We start from the raw sequence: 25,923 nt of genomic DNA on the forward strand, positions 1-25,923 counted from the left end.
GCAGCCCTTAAGGTGACCCACCTCAGGATCTTCAGGGAAGATATTGTCCACCAGCCTCTTGTACCTGGGACGAAGGGCTCCGCAGCAGCCGCACACACCTGGAATAGGGAAACAAAACAAAACAGAAAAACTAAGAATGAAGCCTTCTCGGGAGGCTGCAGAGACTGGAGATCCAGGACCTCTGAGGAAAGAAACCAGGACTGGTGGGCCAAGGGCCTTGTTTTTCCCAGGGTGGAGGTCTCCCACTGATTCCCACAGGCGAAGACATTGGTTTTTTGTTTGTGTCTTTGGTTTAGGGATCGGGCAGAGTGGGGTGTTCAGAGGAGGAAGCCAGACCTCAGAAGAACACCTGGAGGATAAGACCTCATGGGTGGGAGCTCATGTGAAGGCCAGGTGCCGCCATGCCACCACCCTACCATTGACACACACACACACACACACACACACACACACACACATACACCACACACACATACACACCACACACCACACACCACATACACACACACATACACACACACACACACACACACCACACACACATACCACACACCACATACACACCACACACCACATACACACACACACATACACACACACACACACACCACACACACATACCACACACCACATACACACCACACACCACATACACACACACACATACACACACACACACACACCACACACACATACCACACACCACATACACACCACACACCACATACACACACACACATACACACACACACACCACACCACACACACACATACACACCACACACACACACACACACACACACACACACACACACACACACACACACCATGGATTTCTGGGGTTAGACTATAAAACCTACCCCTGCAGCCCATGAGTCTAGAATATCCTGGGAGGATGAAGGCCACATGGGGGGGGGGTGACTGTTCCTCCTGCCCTCACTGGCTCCCAGCTCCCTATTTCCTGAGCCTCAGTCTCCTCCAGTGTCCTTTCCTGTCCACTCCCTCTGCTGAATGGTCACGACACGATGATGAATGGACAGGATCATTAACTATTAACAGACAGTGAATTTCTAAGGCTCTTGTCTGTGGTATTTGAAACTGCGTAGAAGAGCTGGGCTAGTTCTCCATGCCAGCCCTTCCCTGGTCCCCTGGCCAAACGGAAAGACCAAGAACAATGCAGCAGGGTTTTACAAAGTTAAAATTTATTCCACCAAGAAGCCCCAAATGACCCTGTTCAGGATCTTTGAGGCTGAGAAACCAATGGTGTCCGGAAATCACCAATAAAACGAACTGGTAAAATAACTTCATGTATCAAATGGAAGCATCTAGAAATTGTTCTCTTTAGCCTTCTCCCAGACAAGACTGTCCTCTGCTGCACCCCAGAGCCTTCGCGCCAAGAGAGTTGGGGTGGGTAGAAAGTGGAGGGGTGTCTGTATCACAGAGGAGCCTATCAGGGCTTGGGAAAGTCCACCCCACAAAAATGCCCCCTCCACCCACCAATTATAAATGAGTTGTGTTTGCTCACGCCTTCTACTTGAAATGCAAATGTTCATTGGGAAGATGAGGGGTGACCGAGAAAAGAATGAATTGCTTTGGTGGGAATTCCTTCACCACACAAAGAGCTCTGCATGGGCCGGTGGAAGACGCTGCGAGGGAGCTCCGGCTGGGAAGTCTGGGTGGCAGCCAGCCAGGAGGAGGAGACAGCCATGGTTTGGGCTTCAGACTTCATGATTTGGGTGTGTGGGAATGGATGCGAACTTGAAGAAGTGCAAGGCAGCCAGGGGCAGGTTAGCAGGGAACTACCCCCTCTGTGAGCCTCACCCCTGCCTCATAAGGCAGCCCTCGGTCACCGCTACCCCAGGCTCTCCTGGTCACCAGACTCAAAGACCAAGGTTTAAGGTTATATATACACCGTCATCTGTCTGGCCCAGCTTTTTGGACACTTTCTCCAGGTGCCCAGGTAGGACAGACATATGGCAACTTATTAAATCTTTAGAACAACTCCATGGGGGTGTTTATATCTATATTTATCCCTGCTTTACAAGTAAGGAAACTGAGACATGAAGAGGTTAAATGACCTGCCTAGACCTCTACAGTGGCCAACCGGGATTTAGTCTGCCCAAATCAGAGACCAAGCAGGTGACCACTGTACCAGGGCTGGGTGGGTTACATAGTTACCAAGCTAGGAAAACTCAGAGCACACGTGCAAAAGGGAAATACAAATGGAGTTGGGAGCAGGAGAGTGCACACGAACTTGTGGGTGGGGCCCGAGAAGCTGCATTTCCACCCACGGCTAGGCAATACTGAGGCTCCAGTCACTGGCATCTCTTGGAGTCCGTAAAGTGGCAGAGCATGGTGGCTACGTAATTTAGGCTGGAGAGTCAGACAGAGATGCCTGGGTTGAAACCCCAGTTCTTCTGGTTACTTACTGCATGACCTTGAATAATTTAACCCAAATTCACAGTTCCTTCCAGATCTGTGGTAATAGTTCCCCAGTTAGGGGGGGGCATGAGAGACACTGCATCTTTCTTAACATCCTAGAAGAGGAGACGCAAAGACCAGGCAGGGCCAGACCGAGGACCGCTGTGCCCAGGCTAACAGGGATCTTTGAGCGTCATCTGAGTAACAGGCGACAATAAAGACCCACCCCGATGTCATATGCAGGATGGTACAGGGCTGTCTAATCAGGGAGCTGTGTGGGTGGGCCACCCAAGACTGGTGACGTATCAAGACAGGACAAGGGGGGGCAGAGTCCAGCAAGACATGAGTTACCTCCTAGAAGCGAGAGGACAAGGTAAGAATGTGGGGTTCAGACACACAAGCAAGGAACCCAGAGTACAGCAGCGCCTCACAGAACTGGAGGAAACAGGTGTCTGTGAGCGGCCTCTAGAATGCGTCACACCCAGAAAGGCTAGGGCTGAGTCCTGGGGGTGGTCTGCCTGTGCGGGACCACTGAAGCAGCACTGTAATGTCCTGAAGCACCATCGCACTGCCGGAGATGGGGGGGAGGGTTTTAGAAGAAACACCTGCTGGGGTGGGGGTGGGGAGGGAGAAACCACCGAGAGAGCCTGTCATCTCTACCAGTTTTCCATAAAGCATGTCACCTTCATCCCCTCCTTATTTCTCTGCCTCTTTCCTAGGGTCCTCCAAACCCAGACCCCGGTGGCTTGACACTGGTCTCCAATGGATCTCATGAACGGCCCCCGAAAACTAAATTCCCATTCCCCCGGGATCATCTAATTAACCAATTCACAAGCTGCTGGCGTCTGAGAAGCAGTCTTCTAGAAGGCACATGTTTTTGGTTCGGTTTTGTTTGTTTTGTTTTAAAGCCTGGAAGGCGAAGGAAATAATCCCTAACTGTAGAACCTTCTAGACATTTGGGTGTCGGGGTGTTTATACGAGAAAAGCCGGCTCACAGGTGTCGGAGACCCATTCTGTTCTGTTGGGTGCGGGAGTTTTGTTTGTTCTTAAACCTTTACAGGGTTTAAAATAAGGTAGGGATGTGAGACGAAGAACCTGGTTTAGGAGGGAGGGAACCCTCGGACACAAAACAATGGTTTGGTCAGCTATATGCAGTTCACGGCGTGGTAAATATAAAGCTGTGTAGCTCGGCGCGTCCCAACAGAAGAGTCAACGGGACACTCAGCTCAGGGCTGGGATTGCATCGGCATCTTATCCGCGTCCTTTTAGGAACTGAACAGTCACGGTCATATAGCTAGGTCATAGCTAGAGTGAGTTTTTCTGGGATCTCAGTCATAGGGCAGTAGGTGTTATATAGCCTCTGTATTTCCTGGGCAACCTGGAGGTAAGGGGAAGAGCGGGGATGGGAGGTTGGGGTGGGGAGTGGGGGGGACAGCGCTGGGCTCAGGCCTGGCCTCTGGGACCCGAAGCAGGTAAGGGAGGTGCTGGGAAACCCACAAGCCTCTCCCTGAGTTTTCTGCCTGCCTCAGAGCAGGTGAATTTAAAGGAGACGCAATCCTGCCAAGAAAGCAATAGGCTTGTCGATTGTTTCTTTAATCTCGCTCCTGAGAGCACTGATTCTTAATGTTCGCACACTGAGGCGGGTGGAGATCAGCTCGCGGCCACGTGCCTATATTGTCCCTTTTAATCCTCATCCATTTTCTTTCCAGGAGGGAACTGTTCTCCACCAGGGCCATCGCTCACTCTCTGGAGATCGTGCCTGGCAGATGCAATCTCCATGCCCCAAAGGCGACTCTCTAAAGGATGTTCTTGTCACCAAGACCTCACCCACCTAATCTTTTATACCTATTTTAAGGAAAGTGAAGGAAAAGTAGCCTGGCCAACTTCCTGCTTTATATATATATATATAGTATCTCTGGACACTTAAAAATCAAGCGATGAATAGAATTTAAGAGACTGTCCAGTTACAAGGCTTCAGTGGCACCCAACAACTTGAAAATCAAGCATGGTCAGACTGTCCTGGTCTCCTCTCCTCCTTTTCCCCTATGATTCCTCACAAGGACATTTGTATGGAAGATTCTCCCTTACAGAATGTTCTTCCCACTATTTTTTGGGGGGGAGGGGAACTTCGCTCATTTCTCAAGGGGGTTTCACACAACCTAACTGGGGGAGCTTCCCTTGACTCCGTTTCCTTTTAATTTCCTGCATCAATTCATCCATTTTCATAGCACGTTCCCCAAATGGCTCCCTCCATCCGTGTCCACATCATGTCCCCTGCAGGTAAGCTGGTCAAGGGTGAGGACAGTGTCTGCCCTAGCCCAGGGCCAGCACGGGTGAAGGTTGGTAGGAGGTGCAGGTACATACTTCATGAATGAAAGCCACGGCTGTGACTGAGGAAAAGCCAATGGGGTTAAACTTGTAAGCCATCAAAGACGCATTAAAGCACTCGCCAACAGTTCCATAAACGCCTGCCTTGGCCTTGGAGGCTCTGGGAAGGATCTCGGCCTTGAATCCCACAGGGCTGCCGCTCCCTCCGACGCTCCAGTTCCAGCTCACAGTTCATAGCTCTGGGGTCCCATCTTTCTACGAAACAGGGTCTTTGAAGCAGGCATGCTGGAGACGGGGAACCGGAGGTCAGAGGGGTCTCCTACCTGCCCATGCCACATACCCTGGCCTCCCCCCTACCTTCTGGCCTCTGCGTGGTCCCAATGACCCCATCAGATGACCCTTCCCCTCTGAGGATGGGCACGGGCTTTAAATGCTCCTCAGGGACTGGTGTGCAGCCATGGTGAGGGCGCTGGCCCCACTCTGGGTGTTTTGGATCTGGTGGCAAACAGCCCTGGCTGCTGGCAACATCATCTGGCCAACATCGTCAGCCTTGCCAACTCCTATCCATGGCAGCCTTTCCTCCTGGGCTCCGCCTGCCCCCATCCTGGGTTCTGGACCAATCTGTTCTTTTTGGCCAGAACTGCCTGGGACAAGCGGGAGATGGGAACAAAAATCCCCAATACTAAACATCGCGAACTTTTCCAAATCTAGGCCTCCTCTGGTGACGTCTTCTCAACCCACATGACCTGCAGGTCCAGGACACAAGAGAGTCCATCCCCTCTGTATTGCTCGCCCCCTCCCCTCACTGCCTCTGGCTCCCTCAGGCTCATCTGTAATATTTCAAACCCCAGGGTTCACCACTGGCTTTGGGCCAAGTACTTTGTAAGTATTTCACATAGAACCTGGCATGATCCTGTAAGACAGAGGGAGGATCTGAGAGATTATCCTGCCCAAGATCTCACAGCACACGTCTCTTTGCCAGGAGGCTTCCTAATTCCCTCATTACTATAACTAAGATGCATCTTCAGCTACCCCGCGGGGCCCCCCCCCTCCCCGCTCATTCTGGATTGCTCTTTGTCGCTTGATTAGAAACCCCCTGGGCGCCTGACGCTATCCTATCAATCCGGCCACCGGCCAGTCTTCTTGTTTTCATCCGTTTCATCCGTAGCCTTCAGGTGGCTCTGGTTAGGTTTGCTTCCCAGCGGAAGAGTTAGCGGGCCTTCCGTGTCTGCATCAACATCGCAACCCTCGCACATAGCATTCACCCAGGGAAGCCCACTCAAGGTGGAAGGTCACCCTGTCCTTCAGCCGTCCGCCATGATAGGTGCTTTTGTTAATTCTCTGCCTCCCAAGGCTCAGAGGCCAGACTGTATCACAGAACGTCCTAACAGGAACAGGGAGTGGAGCATGCAGTAAGCAAATGAGGTGACAGGGATGCTGGGTACAAGCTAGGGTGGGGGGTGACCCTGACTCAGGACCTGGACCTCCCTGGACGCCTCCATCCCTCACACCTCTGCCAGCAGCCATCCCTCCCCCCCACACACACACACCAGCTGGAGTCTGCGCATGTGTGTACTTTGCACTGAGGCACACAGGCAGAGCCCGGCCGGCCGTTCAGACTGTTATTTCAGTGATTCATCTGTTCTTCCTCTAGAAAAACTGTAAATTGCCCAGGCTTTGGGTCCTGCAACCTTGACCTCTGTACAGTATCCTGAGCACAGCAGGCCCAAGCGGAAGGCTGACGTGAGGGGAACTTCACCTGCCTTTGATCGGCGTGAGACCCAGGGAAGTCCTTCCTTTCCTCTTGGCTCTCATTTTCTGTCTTAAAAACATGAGCTCCATTATCCCCATTCACACACACACACACACACACACACACACACACACACACACACACAAAGCCTTTTTTGCTCAAAATAGTCCATATTTATTTTCTTCTATAATCTCCCTGTAAAAACAAGGGCTAGACTTTGGTCATCCCTACCAAAACAAATGGAATTAAAAAAAAAACCACAACAATTCACAATAAAGTCTAAACCCAGGGCTAATGGCACAGACAGCCCTTTCAGATGAATTGGAGGAAATGGGACAAAGTTCAGAGAGAAAGGCGCGTCACCCCCATGTGGTACGTCCCATGAGGACCCAGCTTGTGTGAATGCTAGTTAAACCCCGGCAGCTGGAGGGCACTGGCTGGGCCATGTGGCCAGGAGAAGGAAGTTCAATATAAACACATGCAGCCACCAAGGGTCCCATCCTTTAGCTGGGGACATGAGGCCCCCACAGAGATGGTGAGTCCAAGGGTCCGGCAAACTGAAGTTATCTCTGAGTTGGTTGAACCCAGAAAACCACCTAATGAGGCCGGACTTGGATCCTTAGCAGGAGAGCACGCGATGAGAACTCAAGCCGCCGCTGGGAGAGAAATGAACAAACTTCCCGTAGCCGTGGCCCCCTTTTCCCTTGCTTGAAAAAGACATCGCGCTCTCGGGAACACATTTATAAAGAAGTAAAAGTGAATGGAAACCCTGTAATCACATCACTCGGAGATGGTGATTGACAAGGTGGGGCTTTGGCTCTAGATTTGTCGCTGAGTTTTCACGTATTTTTAAAATACATGCATGAAATTCGGGTCCCATGGGCTGCTGCTGTCAAAGCGTCCTTTCTTCCTTGTACCAGGAATACTGTGACCTTCTCACTAGATATATTTTGTTGTTGATGTTCCAAACTTTAATGGCTGCTTTTATTATTCTGTCTTTTGACCAGATGCCGACTTATTTATTTAATCATTCCCTGTTGTTCCCGATTTCTCATTACTCAGAGCGAGGCAGCCATTTGCCCTGGGTAATTAAAGCCAGGGAGCCACACAGGCAGAGCCTGGGTCTGCTCCGTTGGTGATAAGGACATTGATGGCGCCGGGGCGGCTGCAGGACAGGTATACAGTTGGGAGGCACAACAGTGGGGTACCGTCACCGGTCTTTCACCCAGGGAAGATTATGGATGGAGAAGAACAAGAGAAGGGTCGGGTGAAAATGAATTCGGGGAAGGAGTCAGGAATTGGTTTCTAGACAGACCTCACTGAAAGAAGAATTCTGCAGCAGCTGAATTCTCCCCAGGGAGGCAGCCGAGCCAGGAGCTGGCAGTAGCAGGCTGACCTTTCACGCTCCAGAGCCTCCAAGATGCTCCCCGCTTTCCCAGCCAATCTCGGTTAATCTGATTGCCACCTTAATTGAGAATGGGAATTTTAAAAGAAACGTGTCTGATTGATTTAATGTCAGGACTTCAATTCGTTACTACCTGTGGGCTTCCCCTGGGGGTTTTAGCACCACTTTCCAAACAGATAACAAATAAAACCAAACAGAATCTCTTCCAATTGTCTGACTCTTGGGACCACAGACAGTAGGAAACGTTTATCTCAGCCGTGTCCAGGGAGGCTTGATGGCCTGGTTTTCGAACCCCAGTTCCAGCTCTGATAGCTGTACAAACCGAGGCAAGGTGTCTAAGCCTTTGTGTGCCTTGGCCTATGCATCTGTGAAATGGGACTGAGGAAGTCTGTTTCTCAGGGTTATGAAACCAAAAGCTACTAGCACAATTTCTGGTACAAGATAAACACTCCATTGCTATCAGCTTCATCATCTTCACCACCACCATCATCATCACCACCACCACCATCATCACCACCACCACGTGGTACTGCAACAACTGATGATTACGATTTAGATTTTTGTTCTTGTTGTTGTTTTTTGTTTTTCAAGATAGGGTTTCTCTGTGTGTATCCCTGGCTGTCCTGGAACTTGATCTGTAGAGCTGGCTGGCCTTGAACTCACGGAGATCCCCTTCTGTCTGTCTCCCGAGTGCTGGGATTAAAGGCTCCTGTGTTCTACCACCTCCCAGCTTAGCTTTATTATTTTATGTGTATGAGTGTATTGCCTGTTTGTACATACGCATATCACATTTGTACCTGGTGCTTGCAGAGGCCAGAAGAGGGCATTGAATCCCCAGCAACTGGAATTACGGAAGGTTATGAACCAATGTGGATTCTGAGGGCCAAACCTGGGTCCTCTGGAGGAATAAATGCCCTTAATCACTGACTGAATCATTCCTCTGTCATAGTCGTCGTCGTCATCGTCGTCGTCACCACCACCATCATCACCACCACCATCATTATCATCATTGGCATCGGCAGAGTCTCTAGTCCAGGCTGGCCTTGAACTCTCCATGTAGTTGAGGAAGGCTTTTTTTTTTTTTTTTTTTTTTTTTTTTGGTTTTTCAAGACAGGGTTTCTCTGCGTAGCTTTGCACCTTTCCTGGAGCTCACTTGGTAGTCCAGGCTGGCCTCGAACTCTCCATGTAGTTGAGGAAGGCTTTGAATTTCTGATTCTTCTACCTCCATTTCCCAAGAGCTTGGATTATAGGCATGCACAACTCTGCAAGGTTTATGCAGTACTGGATGAGTGGGCTATGGATATATGATATGAACTCTATGCATGCTAGGCCAGCACTCTACCAACTTAGTTACAGTCCCAGTTTCATGTAAATTATTATGATTTTTCTTTCTTTTTCATGTAATTATTATTAACATTTCTGTGGTTGGGGAGAAGTCACAGTCACTAGAGTGCTCACTAGATTTTGGATCCCCTGCAACAACTTAAACAATGAGCGTGGTACCCCTACGCCTGTAACCCCAGAGTAGAAGGGGCAGACATAGGCATATCCCTGGGGCTTGCTGGCCAGCTGGTGTAGCCAACTGGTGTGCTCCAGGTTCGGTGAGAGACCCTGTCTCAGAACATAAACCCAGCAACAACCTTTGGCCTCCACTTACACACACACACACACACACACACACACACACACACACACACAGAGAGAGAGAGAGACAGAGACAGAGACACAGAGACACACACAGATACACACAAACATACACACACAGACCCACACACACAGACCCACACACACAGACCCACACACGTACAGAGGCATACACACACAAATAAATTCTTTCCCAACTTAGGAGAAAGGCATCAGGATAGAAGGAAATAAAATAGCAGAAAATGACTGGCCACCACTGCCTCCTATCTTCATTTTTATTTTTATTTTTATTTATTTGTTTTTGCTTTTTTGTTTTTTGAGACAGGGTTTCTCTATGCAGCTTTGGAACTCACTCTGTAGTCCAGCCTCAAACTCACAGAGATCCTCCTGCCTCTGCCTCCTTAGTGCTGGGATTAAAGGTGTAGGCCACTACTTTTTTGGGGGGGGTTATTTTATTATTATTATTTAATTTGTAAAGATATATGTATCCTTTATGGATGAGTGTTTTGCTTACATGCATATATGTGTACCACAAGAGTGTCTGGTATTATGGAGGTCAGAAGAGGGCATGGGATCCCTTGAAACTGGAGCTAGGATGGTTGTGAGCTACCATGTGGGTGCTGGGAACCAAACCCAGGTCCTCTGCAAGAGCAACAAGTGATCTGGGCCACTGAGCCACCTCTCCAGCCCCTCTATATTTTAGGCTCGGCCTGTGTCTTAGTTAGGGTTCTGATGCTGTGATGAAACACCAGGACCCAAAAACAAGTTGGGGGGGAAAGGGTTTATTTGGCTCACACTTCCACATCACTGTTCATCACTGAGGGAAGTCAGGACAGGAACTCAAACAGGGCAGGAACCTGGAGGCAGGAGCTGATGCAGAAGCCATGGAGGGATGCTGCTTACCGGCTTGCTCCTCATGACTTACTCAGTCTGCTTTCTTATAGAACCACCAGCCCAGGGATGGCCCCACCCACAATGGGCTGGGCCCTCCCCCACCAATCAGTAATTAAGAAAATGTCTTATAGGCTTGCCCACAGCCTGACTTTGTGGAGGTGTTTCTTAAGTGACATTTCCTCCTCTCAGATGACCTCAACCTGTATCAAGTTGACCTGAAACTAGCCAGCACAGAGTGAAGCACAAACAGCCATTAAGAAAGCCCACCCTGACCCAGATGACACTCATGCTCTCAGATGCCCAAGGACAAAGCCCTGTGGGAAACAGCAGAAGGGACAACCCCGGTAGCAGCCAGCGGGTTTCGAGCTCATCTATGCTAGACACTCTCCTTCCTTCCTTCCTTCCTTCCTTCCTTCCTTCCTTCCTTCCTTCCTTCCTTCCTTCCTCCCTCCCTCCCTCCCTCCCTCCCTCCCTCCCTCCCTCTCTCCCTCCCTTCCTTCCTTCCTTCTTTTCTTTGTTTTTCGAGACAGGTTTTCTCTGTGTAGTTTTGGTGCCTGTCTGTCCTGGATCTCGCTCTGTAGACCAGGCTGGCCTCGAACTCACAGAGATCCGCCTGCCTCTGCCTCTCGAGTGCTGGGATTAAAGGCGTGCACCACCACCGCCGCCCCACTCTGCTTTCTTTTAGTTCATCTTTACACAGTCTCTGAGGCTGGTAAAATTATCCTTGTGTTCCAGATGGTGGCAAACCCAGGCTCTTCTCCAATATGTTGACTTGTAGAAATGAAAGATTTGAGGTCTCTACTGCAAATACCTCATAGCGTTGCTAGGTAAAAAGCAGAAATGCGAATATGTTCAAAAGGAGTATGAAACACATTAAAGTCAGGTTCATACACATTCAGTGTTGTGCACACATAGACCGGGTTGCTGAAGAGACTGGAGCTGGGATGGGAAAGGTGTCAGGGGAGAGTAATTTTGAACATTATTTAAGAGAAGAATTCCACTGTATTGTGAGAAAAAGGCAGCGGTTAATGTAGGAGAGGGTAGAGGAAAAACACATTTCCTGAGTGCACTCACTTTTTCATTCTGTGTAGGCATTCGTGTCTATGTCCTCACACAAATACAGATGTGCGTGAGTACAGGTGTTCACAGAGGCCAGAAGAGGGCATCCGGTCTTTCAGAGATGGAGTTACAGGCCACTGGGAGCCGCCCGACATAGGTGCTGGGAACTGAGCTCGCGTCCTCAGCAGGAGCCGTATGCAAAAGCACTCTCAACTGCTGAGCCATATCCGAGTGTGTATTGTTTTATGGGCTTACCCAAAACATTTTGCATTAGAACCCAAAAGTCCCATGAGGTTGTTATGGCCGCTCTTCAAATAAGAAAACTAAAGGGGTTAATTCATTGGCCCAAGATCCCACAAGCAAGGAAAGGGACGGGATGGCTCTCAAACTTCAGAGCTGTTGTGCATAGAAAGATCTGAAGTGAGGAAGGGGATGTCACACAGGTGTAGAGGACGCATGTTCAAGTAGAAAAAAGACCAATTCTGGGATGGAATGTTTTTTTAAAAGTTGTCCACGGCCAGGCGGTGGTGGCGGCACACGCTTTTAATCCCAGCACTGGGGAGGCAGAGGCAGGTGAGTTTCTGTGAGTTCCAGGACAGCCAAGACTGTGACACAGAGAAACCCCGTCACAAAAACAAAACAACAACAGCAAAAGTTGTCCACAAAACCGGTGAAACGGCTCAGTGGGTAAAGGCACTTGCCACCAAGCCTGACAGCTTGAGTTCGATCCCCAGAACCCACACGGCGGAAGGAGAGAACCGACCCCCACAGGCTGTCCTCTGATTTCCACGGCAATCTGTAGCATGCTTACACACACACCCAGACTCCAGTACACACAATAAATAAATGTTCAAAGTAACATAAGGTATAAAGTTATCTATAACTGACGAAACCGAAGTCTGCTTTGTGGACGGGACCAATGTCAAGTTTCTTGTATTGAGACTGAACCATACTAACACATCACGTCAGCGCTGGAGGATGCTGGGTGAAAGGGTACACGGGACTTCTCTATGTATTTCTTTGCAACTACCTAGTAATCTATATTCCCAAATAAAGTTTTTAAGTTTAATGTAAAAAAAGGTAGAGAGGGTTCTGCTGGTAGAGAGGGAAGCCACCAAGGAGACTGTATCTAGAAACCTCATCTACATATTAGGGGCACAAGAACACATCCCCACATCACATCACATCACATCACACCTTCCCCTTTGTCTGACAATCAGCTTTGTGCTAGGTTGGCCACTAGTGGGGGACGGGGAAGAAGAGGATTTGCCAATATACTGCCGGTACCATGGTTCCCCACAGTGACATGGGTCCCTTGGGGATACCAAGTAGTGACAAAACACAGCATGGTCGTTGTGCCTTCTCCCTCCAATGACTATGAGAGCCAATCAGAAATAAAACAGTGGTGGGTGCGTGCTGACGCGTCTTTGGGAAGGTCCCCTGTGTTAGAGGCTCCTGGGAGGGCATGTGCTTCTCTGGTTGGGTGACTCTCAGGGGAGGCAGAAGCCAGGCCCCCGTCTTGAAGGAGGCAGGGCTAGCTGTGAAGAGGGGAAAGGGATCACCCAGGCAAGAGAGGCTGCTGAGCAAAGGGTCACAAGGGCAAGTGGCCTAGGAACCCAAGCTGGCTTGGGAATCCTTGCAGGCTCGAAGTCCTGAGGAAGAACACACACACACACACACACACACACACACACGGTTTTATATACATGGTATATATCTATGTGGTGTGTATATATGGTATGTGTGTGTGTGTGTGTGTGTGTGTGTGTATACACACACATATATGGTTTTCACTATATATAAGAATAGTTTATAGGCTGGAAAGATGGCTCAGAGGTTAAGAGTATTAATTGCTCTTGCAGAAGACCCTGGTTCAATTCCCAGCATCCACATGTGGTTTACAACCATCTCTAACTCCAGCTCCAGGAGATCAGACACTTTTTTCTGGCCTTCGAAGGCATTGGGCACATACATAGCACACATATATACATGCAGGCTAACATTATACATTCAATAAATAAAGCTACAAGTCCCAGCACTTGGGAAGTAGAGCACTTGGTAAGTCTAAGTTCAAGGTCAGTCAAGGCTACATTGCAAAGGCCTTGCCTAAAACAGAAACAAAGCAACCATCTAAGAACGGTATACTACATAGCAAAGCATGCCTCGGGATTCACCAAACCAGGACAGAGCTGCGTGACATCCGCTACATCGTTCAAGCCTTCTGTTGGTTTCCTTGTCTCCAGGAGATGCTCAAAGTAACTCGCACAATTAACTTCCAAACACGCGGGCTTCTTCCCAGTTCACATGCGTTTCCCCCCATTGTCAAGGTAGCACTCTGAATGGGTGTTTCAAACTCCGGTGAGACCCACAAGACTTACTGCATCTTTTTCAAGTTCTTTGACGTTGATCTTGTTTACATCTTTCACGCGACCGCATGACAAAGTAACGCTGGAAAGAATGTATGCCTGTTACAGTTGTTCTCATTTTTCCAGAGTAGTCCCTGAGGTTGGATTTCCAGAGGCCAAAGACAGAAGCAGGAGTTAAGACTCAGGCATCTGAATTGTGTCTTCGGGGGGCAGGACAGATCCCAACTGGAGCAGGAGAGGACTTGAAGACTGGGGCACTTTGTTGGGCCAAGGAGGGAGAGGAAGGCAGCCTTTGGGCCTGATGCCTGGTGACGGGGGTGACTTCTGGGCTCTCAGAAGAGAAACCTGGCTGGCTGGATTTGAGTTTAGAGTGACTAGAAAGAGCCAGAGTCAGGATGGAGGGCTAGAGGAACGCGACGGAGAGCCCAGAGGGCCAAACCCTGGCCGACGGCATAGGGAGGGAGAAGCCAAAAGCTTGGGACTACCGGCAAAAATGGTGACTCTCCATTTCCAACGGGGCTTTGGAAGCCACCCTGGTCCTGAGAGAGCTGGATTAGAAGCCATCCCACCCACGAAGGAACGACAATGCATATTTTGAAAAACGCAGCGGGTTTCAATGTTTTCAATGTATTCTGTTTATGTCTATTGTGCGTGGGAGCAGGGGCACACACGTGGAGGCCAGAACAACCATGGGAGTCAGTTCTGTCCTTCCATGGTGCGAGTCCCAGGGATCGGGCTAACGTCACCAAGCTTGCACAGCAAGTGCCTTTACTCACTGAGCCATCTCGACAGCCCGGAATGGCAATATTAAGACTCCCATAGGTTTGGGAAACAGGCACGAGACACAAGGCGAGTTGGGTCCAGAGTCTGAAAACTACCACGTAATCTGCAGGGAACACAATGGAGAAAGGCTTCCCACATCGGTAATCTATTTTGCCGGTTCCCACTAAACATAGGCACAGGACATGCTTTCACCGTGACGTCTGCCAACAAAGGCATTCCCAGTGAAACTTGGCCAGATGGCTGAAATGTGTTTGCATAAATAATTTAAGTGCAAACTTCACTGGCATCATTTTGAAGACAAGGGGGACACCCTGGGAAATTTCCTAGGGGTGAGGATGTTTGATTTAAAAAAAAAAAAAAAAAAAAAAAACATACACAAGGGTCCCTGGGTGTCTGCAGTTTCTCTTTCTGAGGTTTGTTACCCAGGGTCCACCTTGGTGAACAGATACTGAATGGAAAAGCAGAAACAAGTAAAACTCCTATGCTCTAGATTGCATGCTATTCTGAGTAGCATAATGAAATCTCATGGGGGGGGTCTTACCCCACCCAGGCCAGAATGTGAATGACCTCTTTGCCCAGCGTATCTACACTGTATATGCTACCCTCCAGAAAATCACACAGCAGACATCCCGGTTATCAGACTGACTGCTGCAGTACTGCCATGCGTGTGTGCCCTACTAACCCTTTTTACTTGACAATGGACCCCAAGTGCAAAGGTAGCCATGCCGGCAGCTTACACGGGATGGGATTATAACTGTTCTATTTTATTGTTGCCATTCATTTCTCGCTGTGCCTGGTTTATAAACTACACTTATCCAAGGCATGCATTATAGGAATAAGACACAGGCTACTTAAGATTCAGCACCATCATCATGGTTTCAGATAGCCAGTGGGGGGGGGGTGTTTGGGATAAAGGGAGGGCATTAGACTTTCTCACTGCCATGGTAAGATATGGCAAAAACTGCCTAGGGATGATTTATTTGGGGTCATGGCTTCAGAGGGGCCAGTCCATCGTCCTGGGCGCTGTGGAGTCTGGACATTAACGAAGCAGACGTTATGGCGGCAGAAGAGGGTCCTCACTTCACGGCCCCCAGAAGCAAGAGAGAAACAGGCATAATGGGGCCTGAGACAATGAGGAACTTCCTCCAACTAGATCCAACCTCCGAAGTTTCCAGAGCCTCTCCAAAGAGCAGTAGCAGCTGGGGATGGAGCCTTTGAGTCTTCTGAAAGGGACATTTCATATCTAAATGATTAACTGTATCTAATTGTTAAATTAGGACAAAGGGTATCTGAAAGGGAAGTAGGTTGATTGCTGGAGTATCAGACTATGATGAATTCTAAGGCATTGGGCATGCATTTGCGTGTATAGGTATGATACAGGTGCATTTATGTGTATATGTATGGTATGTGTGCATTTGTGTGTGTATAGGTATGGTACGTGTGCATTTGTGTGTATAGGTATGATACATGTGCGTTTATGTGTATATGTATGGTATGTGTGCATTTGTGTGTATATGTATGGTATGTGTGCATTTGTGTGTATAGGTATGGTACGTGTGTGAGGGCTGGTGCAGGCATGCCACAGCGTGTGGGTGGAGGTCAAAAGACAATGTTCAGGGGTTGGTTCTTGTCATCCACTTCATTTTGAGTCAGGGTCTCTCTCGTTTTTTTGCCCCTGCATGGCTTACTTCAGGTTAGGTGACCTCAGCGCTTCCAGGCGATTGGCCCATCCCTGCTTCCCATCTCACGGCAGAGGCTCCGGGATTACAGATGCACCCCCAACAGCCTCTGGCTTTTCTATGTGGCTTCTGGGGATCCGAAAACAGCTACTCAGGCCTGCGTGACAAGTGCTTGTACCCACGAAGCCGTCTGCCCAGCCTACTCCTCAGGGTTGTGTGGGCACCTTCAGAGCCTACCCATGAGACAGACTAGCAGTGTCTGTCCCTCTGGGGCCCTCTCCTGCTCACCTTTCTCAGGTTTTTGTTGGGTGAAAGCCCACAGGTGTCTCCCACTCCTGGCCGCAGGAGCCGCATTTCGAATGGAAAGGTTATCCACTGCTCACTAGTTTCTTCTTCCAATCTTAGCCAGCTCAGCCTCTAGCAATTCCTCCAGTGCTAAATTATTACCATTATTTGAGATGGACAGTTTTTCTGGGTAGCCCAGTCTGGTCTTGAACTAGCTCTGAAGTCTAAGCTGGCCTTGAACTTGCAAGTCTCCTGCCTCAGCATCCCATGAGCTAGGATTACAGGTGTGCACCACCACACCTAGCCTTCAGTGTCAATTTTTAAGATCATCAAAAGCCCTCAGTAACCAGGCACTGGTAGCATACGCCTTTAATCCCAGCACTTAGGAGGCAGAGGTAGGCAGATCTCTGAGTTCAAGGCCAGCCTAGTCTACAGAGTGAGATCCAAGATAGTCAGGGCTACACAGAGAAACCCTGTCTCAAAATACCAGAAAGAAAAACAAAACAACAAAACAAAAAACTCAACATGAATCTCTAGTAATTCTACTTCAGTGTGCTTTGAAATTAGGATTGGGGATACTGGAGGTGTGGCTCAGTGGTAGAACACTGGACTAACACACAAGGCCTTGAGTTCAGTCTCCAGCACTGAAAACAAACAGGAAAAGAAGGCCATTAGGCCTGGGTGGTGGTGGCGCACACCTTTAATCCCAGCACTCGGGAGGCAGAGGCAGGCAGATCTCTGTGAGTTCGAGGCCAGCCTGGGCTACAGAGCGAGATCCGGGACAGACACCAAAACTATGCAGAGAAACCCTGTCTTGGAAAAAAAAAAGAAAGGAAGGAAGGAAGGAAGGAAGAAAGAAAGAAAGGAAGAAAGAAAGAAAGAAAGAAGACCAGTAGGGTTAATAGCACTGGAGAAAGTACCCTGTGTCCCTCAGAAGCAGGCAGTGACGTCTCATCTCAGTATAATTTATACTGGCTTCCTCATCATGCCACACGCCCCTTTAGACCCATTTGGACAGTGATCCTGCACACAGCAGATGATGGATCTTTGTTTTCTTCACAGCTCCACACCCAATACCCCAGGGTTTGCAGTATGTGAGCCTTTAACCCCATTGTTTAATGCTCGCGCCCCAAAATGAGCATCGTGAGTGAACTTGAGAAATCTAACTTAAAAACAAGACCCTCGCCAGCCAGGTGAGGCGGTGCACATCTGCAATCCCAGCATGCAGGTAGCTGAGGCAGGAGGATTGTCATGAGTCTGAGCCATCCTGGGCTACACAAGAAGACCCTGTCTCAAAAATAAAACAAGGTACTAAGAAGCGTTCTGGATCTCCCTGGAGTCTGAGCTTAGCTCGGCCGTCAGAGGGGTGCCGTCTGCACCTGTCATCTTGATTGGTGATTAATGTCTCAGTATTTCCAGACCTCATCACCATCCCTTTGACAGCATCTAGGTGTCAGCTTCTCAGCACAGCAAGCGGCAAATGACCAGAGCAGGACACGGCTGCCAGCTTCCGCCCATAAAATAAACGCTGGCTCTTTGGTGGCGCCTCAGACTCTCAGGGCTGACCTCACACGGGCCCCGACCCTGCCTAGGCCAAGCAATTGGGATGGGAGAACCCAAGGCACGATACGGACACCCAGACATCCCATGTCTCCGCATCTGTCCCTGCCCACTTGCCAAAGAAGCAGGTCGGGAGTGGCTTCGGTGGCTTTGTTTGGAAACAAGGCAACGCTCCTCAGGAGAGGACTACTAGGTCACCTAACCCGGGGACATCCATTTGGCAGCTGAAACAAATGAGATTGAGCTGTGTTACCTCTGACGGCTCCGTAAACATCCTGGTGATTCAAAGGAAAGCTGCAGGATATGCATGACATGATACCACGGGCGTGCAACAAACCTGGCGGGTGTGTAAACGTGTGTGTAAAATGTGCTACAAATGCAGAAAGACCCACAAGGACCCAAGCACAGTGGCAATGTTGGCTACTGTCTGCAGCTAGGCGACCAATTGATGAAGGGAGGGGGGCGGGTCTCAGAGTGCATCCTACAGTGTGACAGTCACTTAGTTTTTAAGTTTTATTTTATTACTATTTGTTTATTTTTTCAGATGGGGTCTCGCTCAGTTTTCTCAGGCTGGTCTCAAATTTTCAACCTTCAATTCAGTCCCCCGAGTAGCTGGCTGTACAGGGAGATATAGCATCTTGCCAAGCTTTGCGGCTTCTTAAACAGAAGTTAAAAACTCTGAAGCCACCTTTAGTCCCAGCACTAAAGCACAGAGGTGGGCGGATCCCTGTGAGTTCAAGGGCAGCCTGGTCTACAGAGTGAGTTCCAGGACAGCCAGGACCACACAGAGAAACCCTGTCTCAAAAAGCAAAAAAAAAAAAAAAAAAAACAAAACTCTGCCGCTTAAGTAGATGTTCCATTTGTGTGTTCAATAACCTGAGGGAGGACGGGATGGGAAGTTAGTACTAAACTACAGTTAGACCAGAGGAAGAGGTCCTGGTGTGATACTGCAAGAAGGTAGTGACAGTTAGGTTCTTATATATGTTAAAAAGCCAGAGGAAGGGGCAGAGGCAGGCAGGTCTCTGGGAGTTCAAGGCCAACTTCATCTATATAGTGAGTTTCAGGCCAGACAAGACTACATAGTGAGATTATTATTTTTTCCTAATTTCTTCGTGAAGAAATGACAGGTCCTTGGGGGCTGAAGGGATGGACGGCTCAGTGGTTAGGAGCACTTGCTGCTTTTGCAGAGGTCCCAGGTTTGGTTCCCAGCATCCACATTGGGTGGCTTAAAACCCACTATAACTCCAGTGTGAGGGATCCAAAGCCCTCCTTTGGCTTTTGAGGGCACTGCATGCACATGGTACATGTAGACAAGCAGACACAGGCACGCACACACACACACATTTCAATTAAAAAAAATGGCAAACATTTGAACTGATAGTTTAACCTGATTTAAACATTATACAGCGTATATGTATAATTACAATGGAAATGTTACATGGTACCCCATTTATATGTATAATCCTATGCCTTTACATATCAATTAAAGAATAAATTAAAAGTATGTTTTGAACTAAAAAAGAAAGGAAGAAAGAAAAAAACAACAAAAGCCGGGTGGTGGTGGCGCTTGCCTTTAATCCCAGCACTTGGGAGGCAGAGACAGGTGGATCTCTGTGAGTTCGAGGCCAGCCTGGGCTACAGAGTGAGTTCCAGGACAGGCACCAAAACTACACAGAGAAAACCCTATCACAAACAAACAAAAGCAGCCATGCATAGTTAGTGGTTACTGTATCGAACAGCAAAAACATGTAACATTTGTGTCTTCCTAGTAAGTTCCCTCAGATAGCTCTGATTTGGGGCTTTAGTTTTTAGTTGTATTTCTTTCCTCAATAGAAATTGTTCTATAGAGCATCCATCTAAATTAAAACAAGTTTAATATTTTGTTTAACATCTCTTGTTTTCTCTTAAAGTTAAATTGAAAATCTGATAATTTTTTTTTTGTTGTTGTTCAAAGATTTGGACTCCTAGAGTTTCTCTCTCTCTCTCTCTCTCTCTCTCTCTCTCTCTCTCTCTCTCTCTTTCTGTACTTATAACAGTCCTGGCTATCCTGGAACTTGCTTTGTAGACCAGGCTGGCCTCAAATTCACTGAGATGCTCCTGCCTCTGCTTCCCAAGTCCTGGGATTAAAGGTTTGAGCCACCACCACCCTGCTAAATATTTATTTTTATTATTTTAAATGATGTGTCTATGTCTGTGCATGGGTATGTGCACCCGAGGCTAGTACCAGCAGAGACCAGAGGTGTTGGACCCCTGGAGCCAGAGTTCACTGGTCATTGTGAGCCACTCAAGTGGGATTCTGGAATTGAACTTGAGTCCTCTGGAAAAACAGTCCAAGCTCTTTACCACTGAGCCATCTCGGGAAAGTGAATTTCAAGAAGGAACAATGGCCAGAGAGGAAGAGACAATAAGAACAGGGAAAGAGAAGAAGGCTTTGTAGAGCTTGGCTATGGAGCATGCGCGGACCGCCTTCTAGAGCGGCTCTTAGGAGGGAGTGACATTGGAAATTCCGAGAGAGAAAGTAAAGAAGGGCCAGGAAAGGAGAGGGGAGTGTCATCTCAGCGGCAGTGACTGCCAACTCAAGGGGCTCGCTCAAATGTCACACGAATTCCAGATGTCACAACAGCTCTGCAGACCAGGCAGGGGCACGCTTCTCCAAGCTCATGCCTGGCCAGCGGTGAATCCCTGGGACTGTAGGTTGCTTCCAAAAGCATCTGTGCAGACCCTCGGGAGCCTATCTGCCCTGGGCCAGGATGGACTTGAGACGTGGCCCAACGCCTTCTGGCTTCAACGTATAGCCTTGCGACCTCAGCTCCTCTGGTACTGGTGTATACCAAATTACCACAGGAGAGCTGGTGTTTTACACAATCACCGATTGCTAATAAGCACTCACTTCATAAACAGTGTTTGCCACGACAGGCAGTCTATCAGTTACATCAATGGAAGTGTTTTTGTGAGCTTCTTAAGCCCCAGGATTGTCAATAAATGAGAGCTCAGATTTAAGGAATTCCATACTTGTGTGCCTAGCTCTTTGTGAGGTGATCCCAGCCTTTCACGGGGATTCATTCATCCGAATATCTTGATACGTTGCAGTACTTATTTCTTCCTTCCCGTTCATACAAACTGTGAGGTAAAAAAAAGCATCCCAACAAATAACTCCTAAAGAGCTCGGCAGCACCAAAAATCTACCATAAGCACTAGAGCGTTAGTAACGTCACCGGTGATTTGGTTTAAAGTTGGGAGCCAGAAATCGGGATTTGGAATGGACAACACATTTCTGCTTTCCTCTTTCTTAAAATACACCCAGTTTCCTACTGTGGTCAACAGGCAGCCTATAAAAAGCAGGGTTACTCACCTCCAGTTTCCAAATGAACACACGTTTACAAATATAGAAGCCGGAGGAAGCCTCATTGTCTTGGTGCCAAGTTGATTGAGGGCAAGTATAAGCATTTTAACTGTGCAGACGGGTAACAGATTTGAGACAGGGACTCTTACAGGCAGGCTAAGAATCTGAGATCAATTATTCAGACATCCAAATATATAATCAGAGAGTCTGTTGCATCATGTGTGAGTCGCCAGAATACAAAATAGGCATTGTGCCCAGGGCAAATAAAATGTAGAAAGTCAGGGTCCAGGGTGGTCTTGGTGCCAAAGGAGATTTCAAAAGCAATGCATTGGAAATGCAGAACTGAATGAGAGGCATCAGAATTCTAGGGGAGAAAAAAAAAAAATACTAGGTTGAGCCCTGCTAAAAATGCCCAGTAAGCAGAGGCCCAGCAGAGCCAAGACCCATTTTCAAGGAAGCCCTGGTGCGCATGGGCGTTCCGTTACACCTGACTGAGGAACGAAGTCTCAGCAGCTGCTGCCTACCGTAAGTAGCAGCATAAGCAGACAGAGTGCAAACACAGCTCCTTCGAAAGCTCTCCATGAGGCGAGGTGCACTCTCCCTCCCGCCCAAGCAGATCATCCGGTCCCTGGGGAGGGGCCCTCATTCCTTGTCATCCTAAAGGACTGGCGGATGGGAAAACGTGCAGTGGCTTCTCCTATTAACATCGACACCATCTACCACTCGTTATCCTGACATCGTGTGTCAGGGACTGTTACGTGGTTTGAATGCCTCTTTCTTTAACCCTCCCAAAGCCATCGAGATGGGTCTGTTGTCCCATTGGACAGATGGGGAAAAATGAGACACAAAGCAGATAACACTTCCAAAGACACCCAGAGGCTAAGTAAAGCAGCTGAGTTCAAACCCAAAGCGATGTGTCTCTTGGAGGTCTTTATACTTATGCTGTTGGCCAAAAGGGAGACATGGAGATGTATTCATTCCAATGTGTCACTAGAGAAAAATGCATCTTCTAGCCATGGAGATGCAGCTGCCTATGCAGAGATGCCACCAACCAGCACATTATTAAGACATTAGGTGAATGGCAAGCCCATTAACGGCCGTGCATCCTTAGAGGAATGACATCACTCTGGGCTGAACCGGTCACAAAAGCCCCAAGGAGGAAATGGAAAAGCCGGTCCTTCACACAAGCTGGCTCTGTTTCGCCACGCCTGTGTTGGGCTGAAACCCTGCTAAGGGCCCATTAGAGGCAGGCCTTGACATTTCTGGTCCTCTGAAAGTCAGCAATGTCACGCTCACTGCTCCCAGGGCAGACCCTTCACCCAGATGGCCCTGTGTGGGCCCTCTGCCCACTTACCCTGCCTGCACCAGCAGCCTCCCAGCTGCCAACGGACTGAACTTCCAGGGTCAGCTTCCTCCGCTTGCTGCTCAGCATGTTATTTGCCTTGTGTCACGGGCTCTGCCCGACAGTTCTCAATGAGTCCTTTGACCAGGGTGCCAGGGATCATCTTGGGCTATGGGTAAAAGTCATGGTGCAGGCTGGCACAGACCCTACTTCCTAGCATACCCACTGCCTGGGCTACAGAACAGCCTTGTGATTGTCTGTCTGGTTTCTGCTTTTCCTGGATTTCCCTACTCATTTATTATGATATTATTAACATGCAAAAGATGCACAGATTCTTAAAAGTTCAATACCATACATTTTGGCAAGTATTTTTTAAGAACTTTTAACCAACCACCCAACAGAAAAGGCATCTCCCAGTTCCTAAAAAATTCACCTTCCCAACCAATGCCTACATCCAACTGAGGTTTGAAGCCTATCAACATAGATTTGTTCTTGCATGAATCTTTGCATAATTACTTCTTAAACATAATTAGAAGACTCTAGATAACTACCCACAAGACTGTTGGTGATGAAAAATACTTTTAATTATATTTGTGCCCTGACATTAAAATGCTCAGAATGCAAACTATGAAAAAGAAATTTAAAGTAAATTAAAATCACCCACGGTCCTCTTAGCCATGGCTGGAGCTCCAGTGTGTTTCTGTCAAGGCTAGGACCAATGCATTTATCACAGTTCCTGGGTAGGGCATTCGTTTTGTCTACTCTCTCTCCTCCCTCCTCCTGCTCTTCCTCCTGCTCTCTCTCGCTTCCTCCAAGTCTGCCGCTCACTCCAGAGCAGGCATTTAGAGTTGCCCTTGCAAAGCAGCTCAGGCAAAAATCAACCCATAATTCGAGCACCAACCCTCCCGGCTGAGTTGAAGCCGAGATCCGAATTTACGTGGATCCTCTCTGGAGAATGCCTGGCTCACCTCTCTCCCCGACAGCAGCCGTGTGGGCCTCTCCTAGCATCCCAGCTCTGCTGCTCAGGATAACGGCCAGCTTCCTAGAGACGCCCCCCAGGTGAAGAATGCATTTGCTGCTGAAGGCCGTCCACCCCAACATATGCCTCAAATCCGATAATCTTCCCTCTACCCACTTGCAGAAAAATGTAGCAGCGGACATGCCCTTAATCTGATTTAGGTAAAATTGTCATTTCTTTGAAAATGGCACTTTAAGGGCATGCTTGATGAGAGTTTTCCAGAAATCCGAAGAATATGAGGATGCCTGTTTCTGAGCCTCGATTTATAGACACCCCTAAACAAGAGGTGATTGTTGCTAAGTCATCAGCATGGCCAGTGGTGAGGGCTTGAGCAGATCTGAAAACAGTGCCATGTGCGCGCATGTGTACACACACACACACACACACACACACACACACACACACACACACACCGTGCCCACACACACCCTGTCTTAGTTATGGCGGTAAAATTTATGTAAGCTGGGTACAATAGCTTATACCTGTAGCACCTGCTGCTATTTGGGGGGGGGGGCTTTGGAGGGGAGTAGCCTGAGCCAAGGAGCTGGAGGTCAGCGTGAGCAACTGGCATGACCCTGTTTCAAAGCGGGGAGAGGCTGGAGAGATGGCCCAGCGGTTGAGAGCACTGGCTGCTCTTCCAAAGGACCCGAGTTCAATTCCAGCAACCACATGGGGGGGCTCACAAACATATATAATAACTCCAGTTCAGGGAGATCCAATGTCTCCTTCTTGGCTCTGCAGCCACTGCACACACATGGTGCACAGACAAACGTCTTGCAGGCAAAGCACCCAAACACACGGAGAAAAAATTTAAATTTAGCCGGGCAGTGGTGGCGCACGCCTTTAATCCCAGCACTCGGGAGGCAGAGCCAGGCGGATCTCTGTGAGTTCGAGGCCAGCCTGGGCTACCAAGTGAGCTCCAGGAAAGGCGCAAAAGCTACACAGAGAAACCCTGTCTCGAAAAACAAAACAAAACAAAACAAAAAAATTTAAATTTAAATTAGGCAATACCAAACTTTCTCATTTTAATTCTTTTAAAGTGTACTTCAGTAGTATTAAAATCTATTCACAACCATCACCACATCCATCTTTGCTTTCACTAAAAACAAAACAAACAAAAAACCCAAAACAAACAAACAAACAAAAAAAACCAAAAAAAAACCTGACACTTTACCCACTAAACACTCCTCATTCTCTCCGCCCATGAAACAATTCTCCATTCTCCCGCATCAAGTCCACCTGTTTGCTTGAAACAGGTTTTCTCACTTTGGAGCCCCAAGGATCTACCAGTCTCCACGTCTCAGCCCTGGGGTGACCAGGGGAGCCGCACTAGCTTTTGTATGTGGTTTCTGAGATTCGAACCCACGTCTTTGTGTTTCCATGCCAAGCAAGAACTTACCGACTGAGCTTACCCCAGCCCCTGGATCCATTCTGTTTTCTGTCCCCGTGAATTGAACAACACTAGTAGTCCGATGGGGACTTACCAGTGAAAACATCTGGCCCTTTGTGAATGTCTATTTCCCTTTGTAGAATGTCCTTAGGGTTAAGCCATGTTGGAGAATGTGTCGGGGGTTCTCTTTTTACTTGTTCATTTTTGCCGCACTGGGGACTGAACCCAGGGCCTGATGACTGCTAGGCATATGCTCTACCACTGAGATATATCCCCAGGACTCTCTTTTTCAGAACTGAGTAGCATTCTATCTTATGCAAACATCTGTCTGTAGAGGCAAAAGTTCAAAACTAAACACAATATTCCTACACTTTATCAATGAGATCGTGACCATTTGGAGCCTGACTCTAGCAACCTAAGATGTCTTACACAAACGCCTAAAGCCATGGCACCTTCCAGAAATAGCCAGTCTCACAAAAAAAAAAAAAAAAAAAAAAAAAAAACAGCTTATACTATAAATGTTATTCCTCAGCAAGAGTGACGAGCCCAGCCATCCACCCAGGTATGGACTCCACACAAGCGGCCTGCAGGAAAGGACCGAAGACTTCCCCTTTTCCCCGGCTGTAAAAGAACAGCTCCCCTCTTCCAGGAGT

The 25,923-nt window shown here is 48.4% G+C and overlaps 1 protein-coding gene across 1 annotated transcript in view; it reads right to left on the reverse strand.

Annotated features, from left to right (window-relative positions):
* The window catches only part of Efr3b (EFR3 homolog B), an 83,052-nt gene that overhangs the window by 44,307 nt on the left and 12,822 nt on the right, over nucleotides 1-25,923 (reverse strand). The window contains exon 2 of the mRNA XM_028875170.2: nucleotides 22-98. Coding sequence (XP_028731003.1) covers nucleotides 22-98 — 77 coding nt within the window. The remainder of the gene's footprint in view (nucleotides 1-21; nucleotides 99-25,923) is intronic.

This window comes from Peromyscus leucopus, chromosome 22, assembly GCF_004664715.2.
Source record: "Peromyscus leucopus breed LL Stock chromosome 22, UCI_PerLeu_2.1, whole genome shotgun sequence".
Classification (NCBI taxonomy): Eukaryota; Metazoa; Chordata; class Mammalia; order Rodentia; family Cricetidae; genus Peromyscus; species Peromyscus leucopus.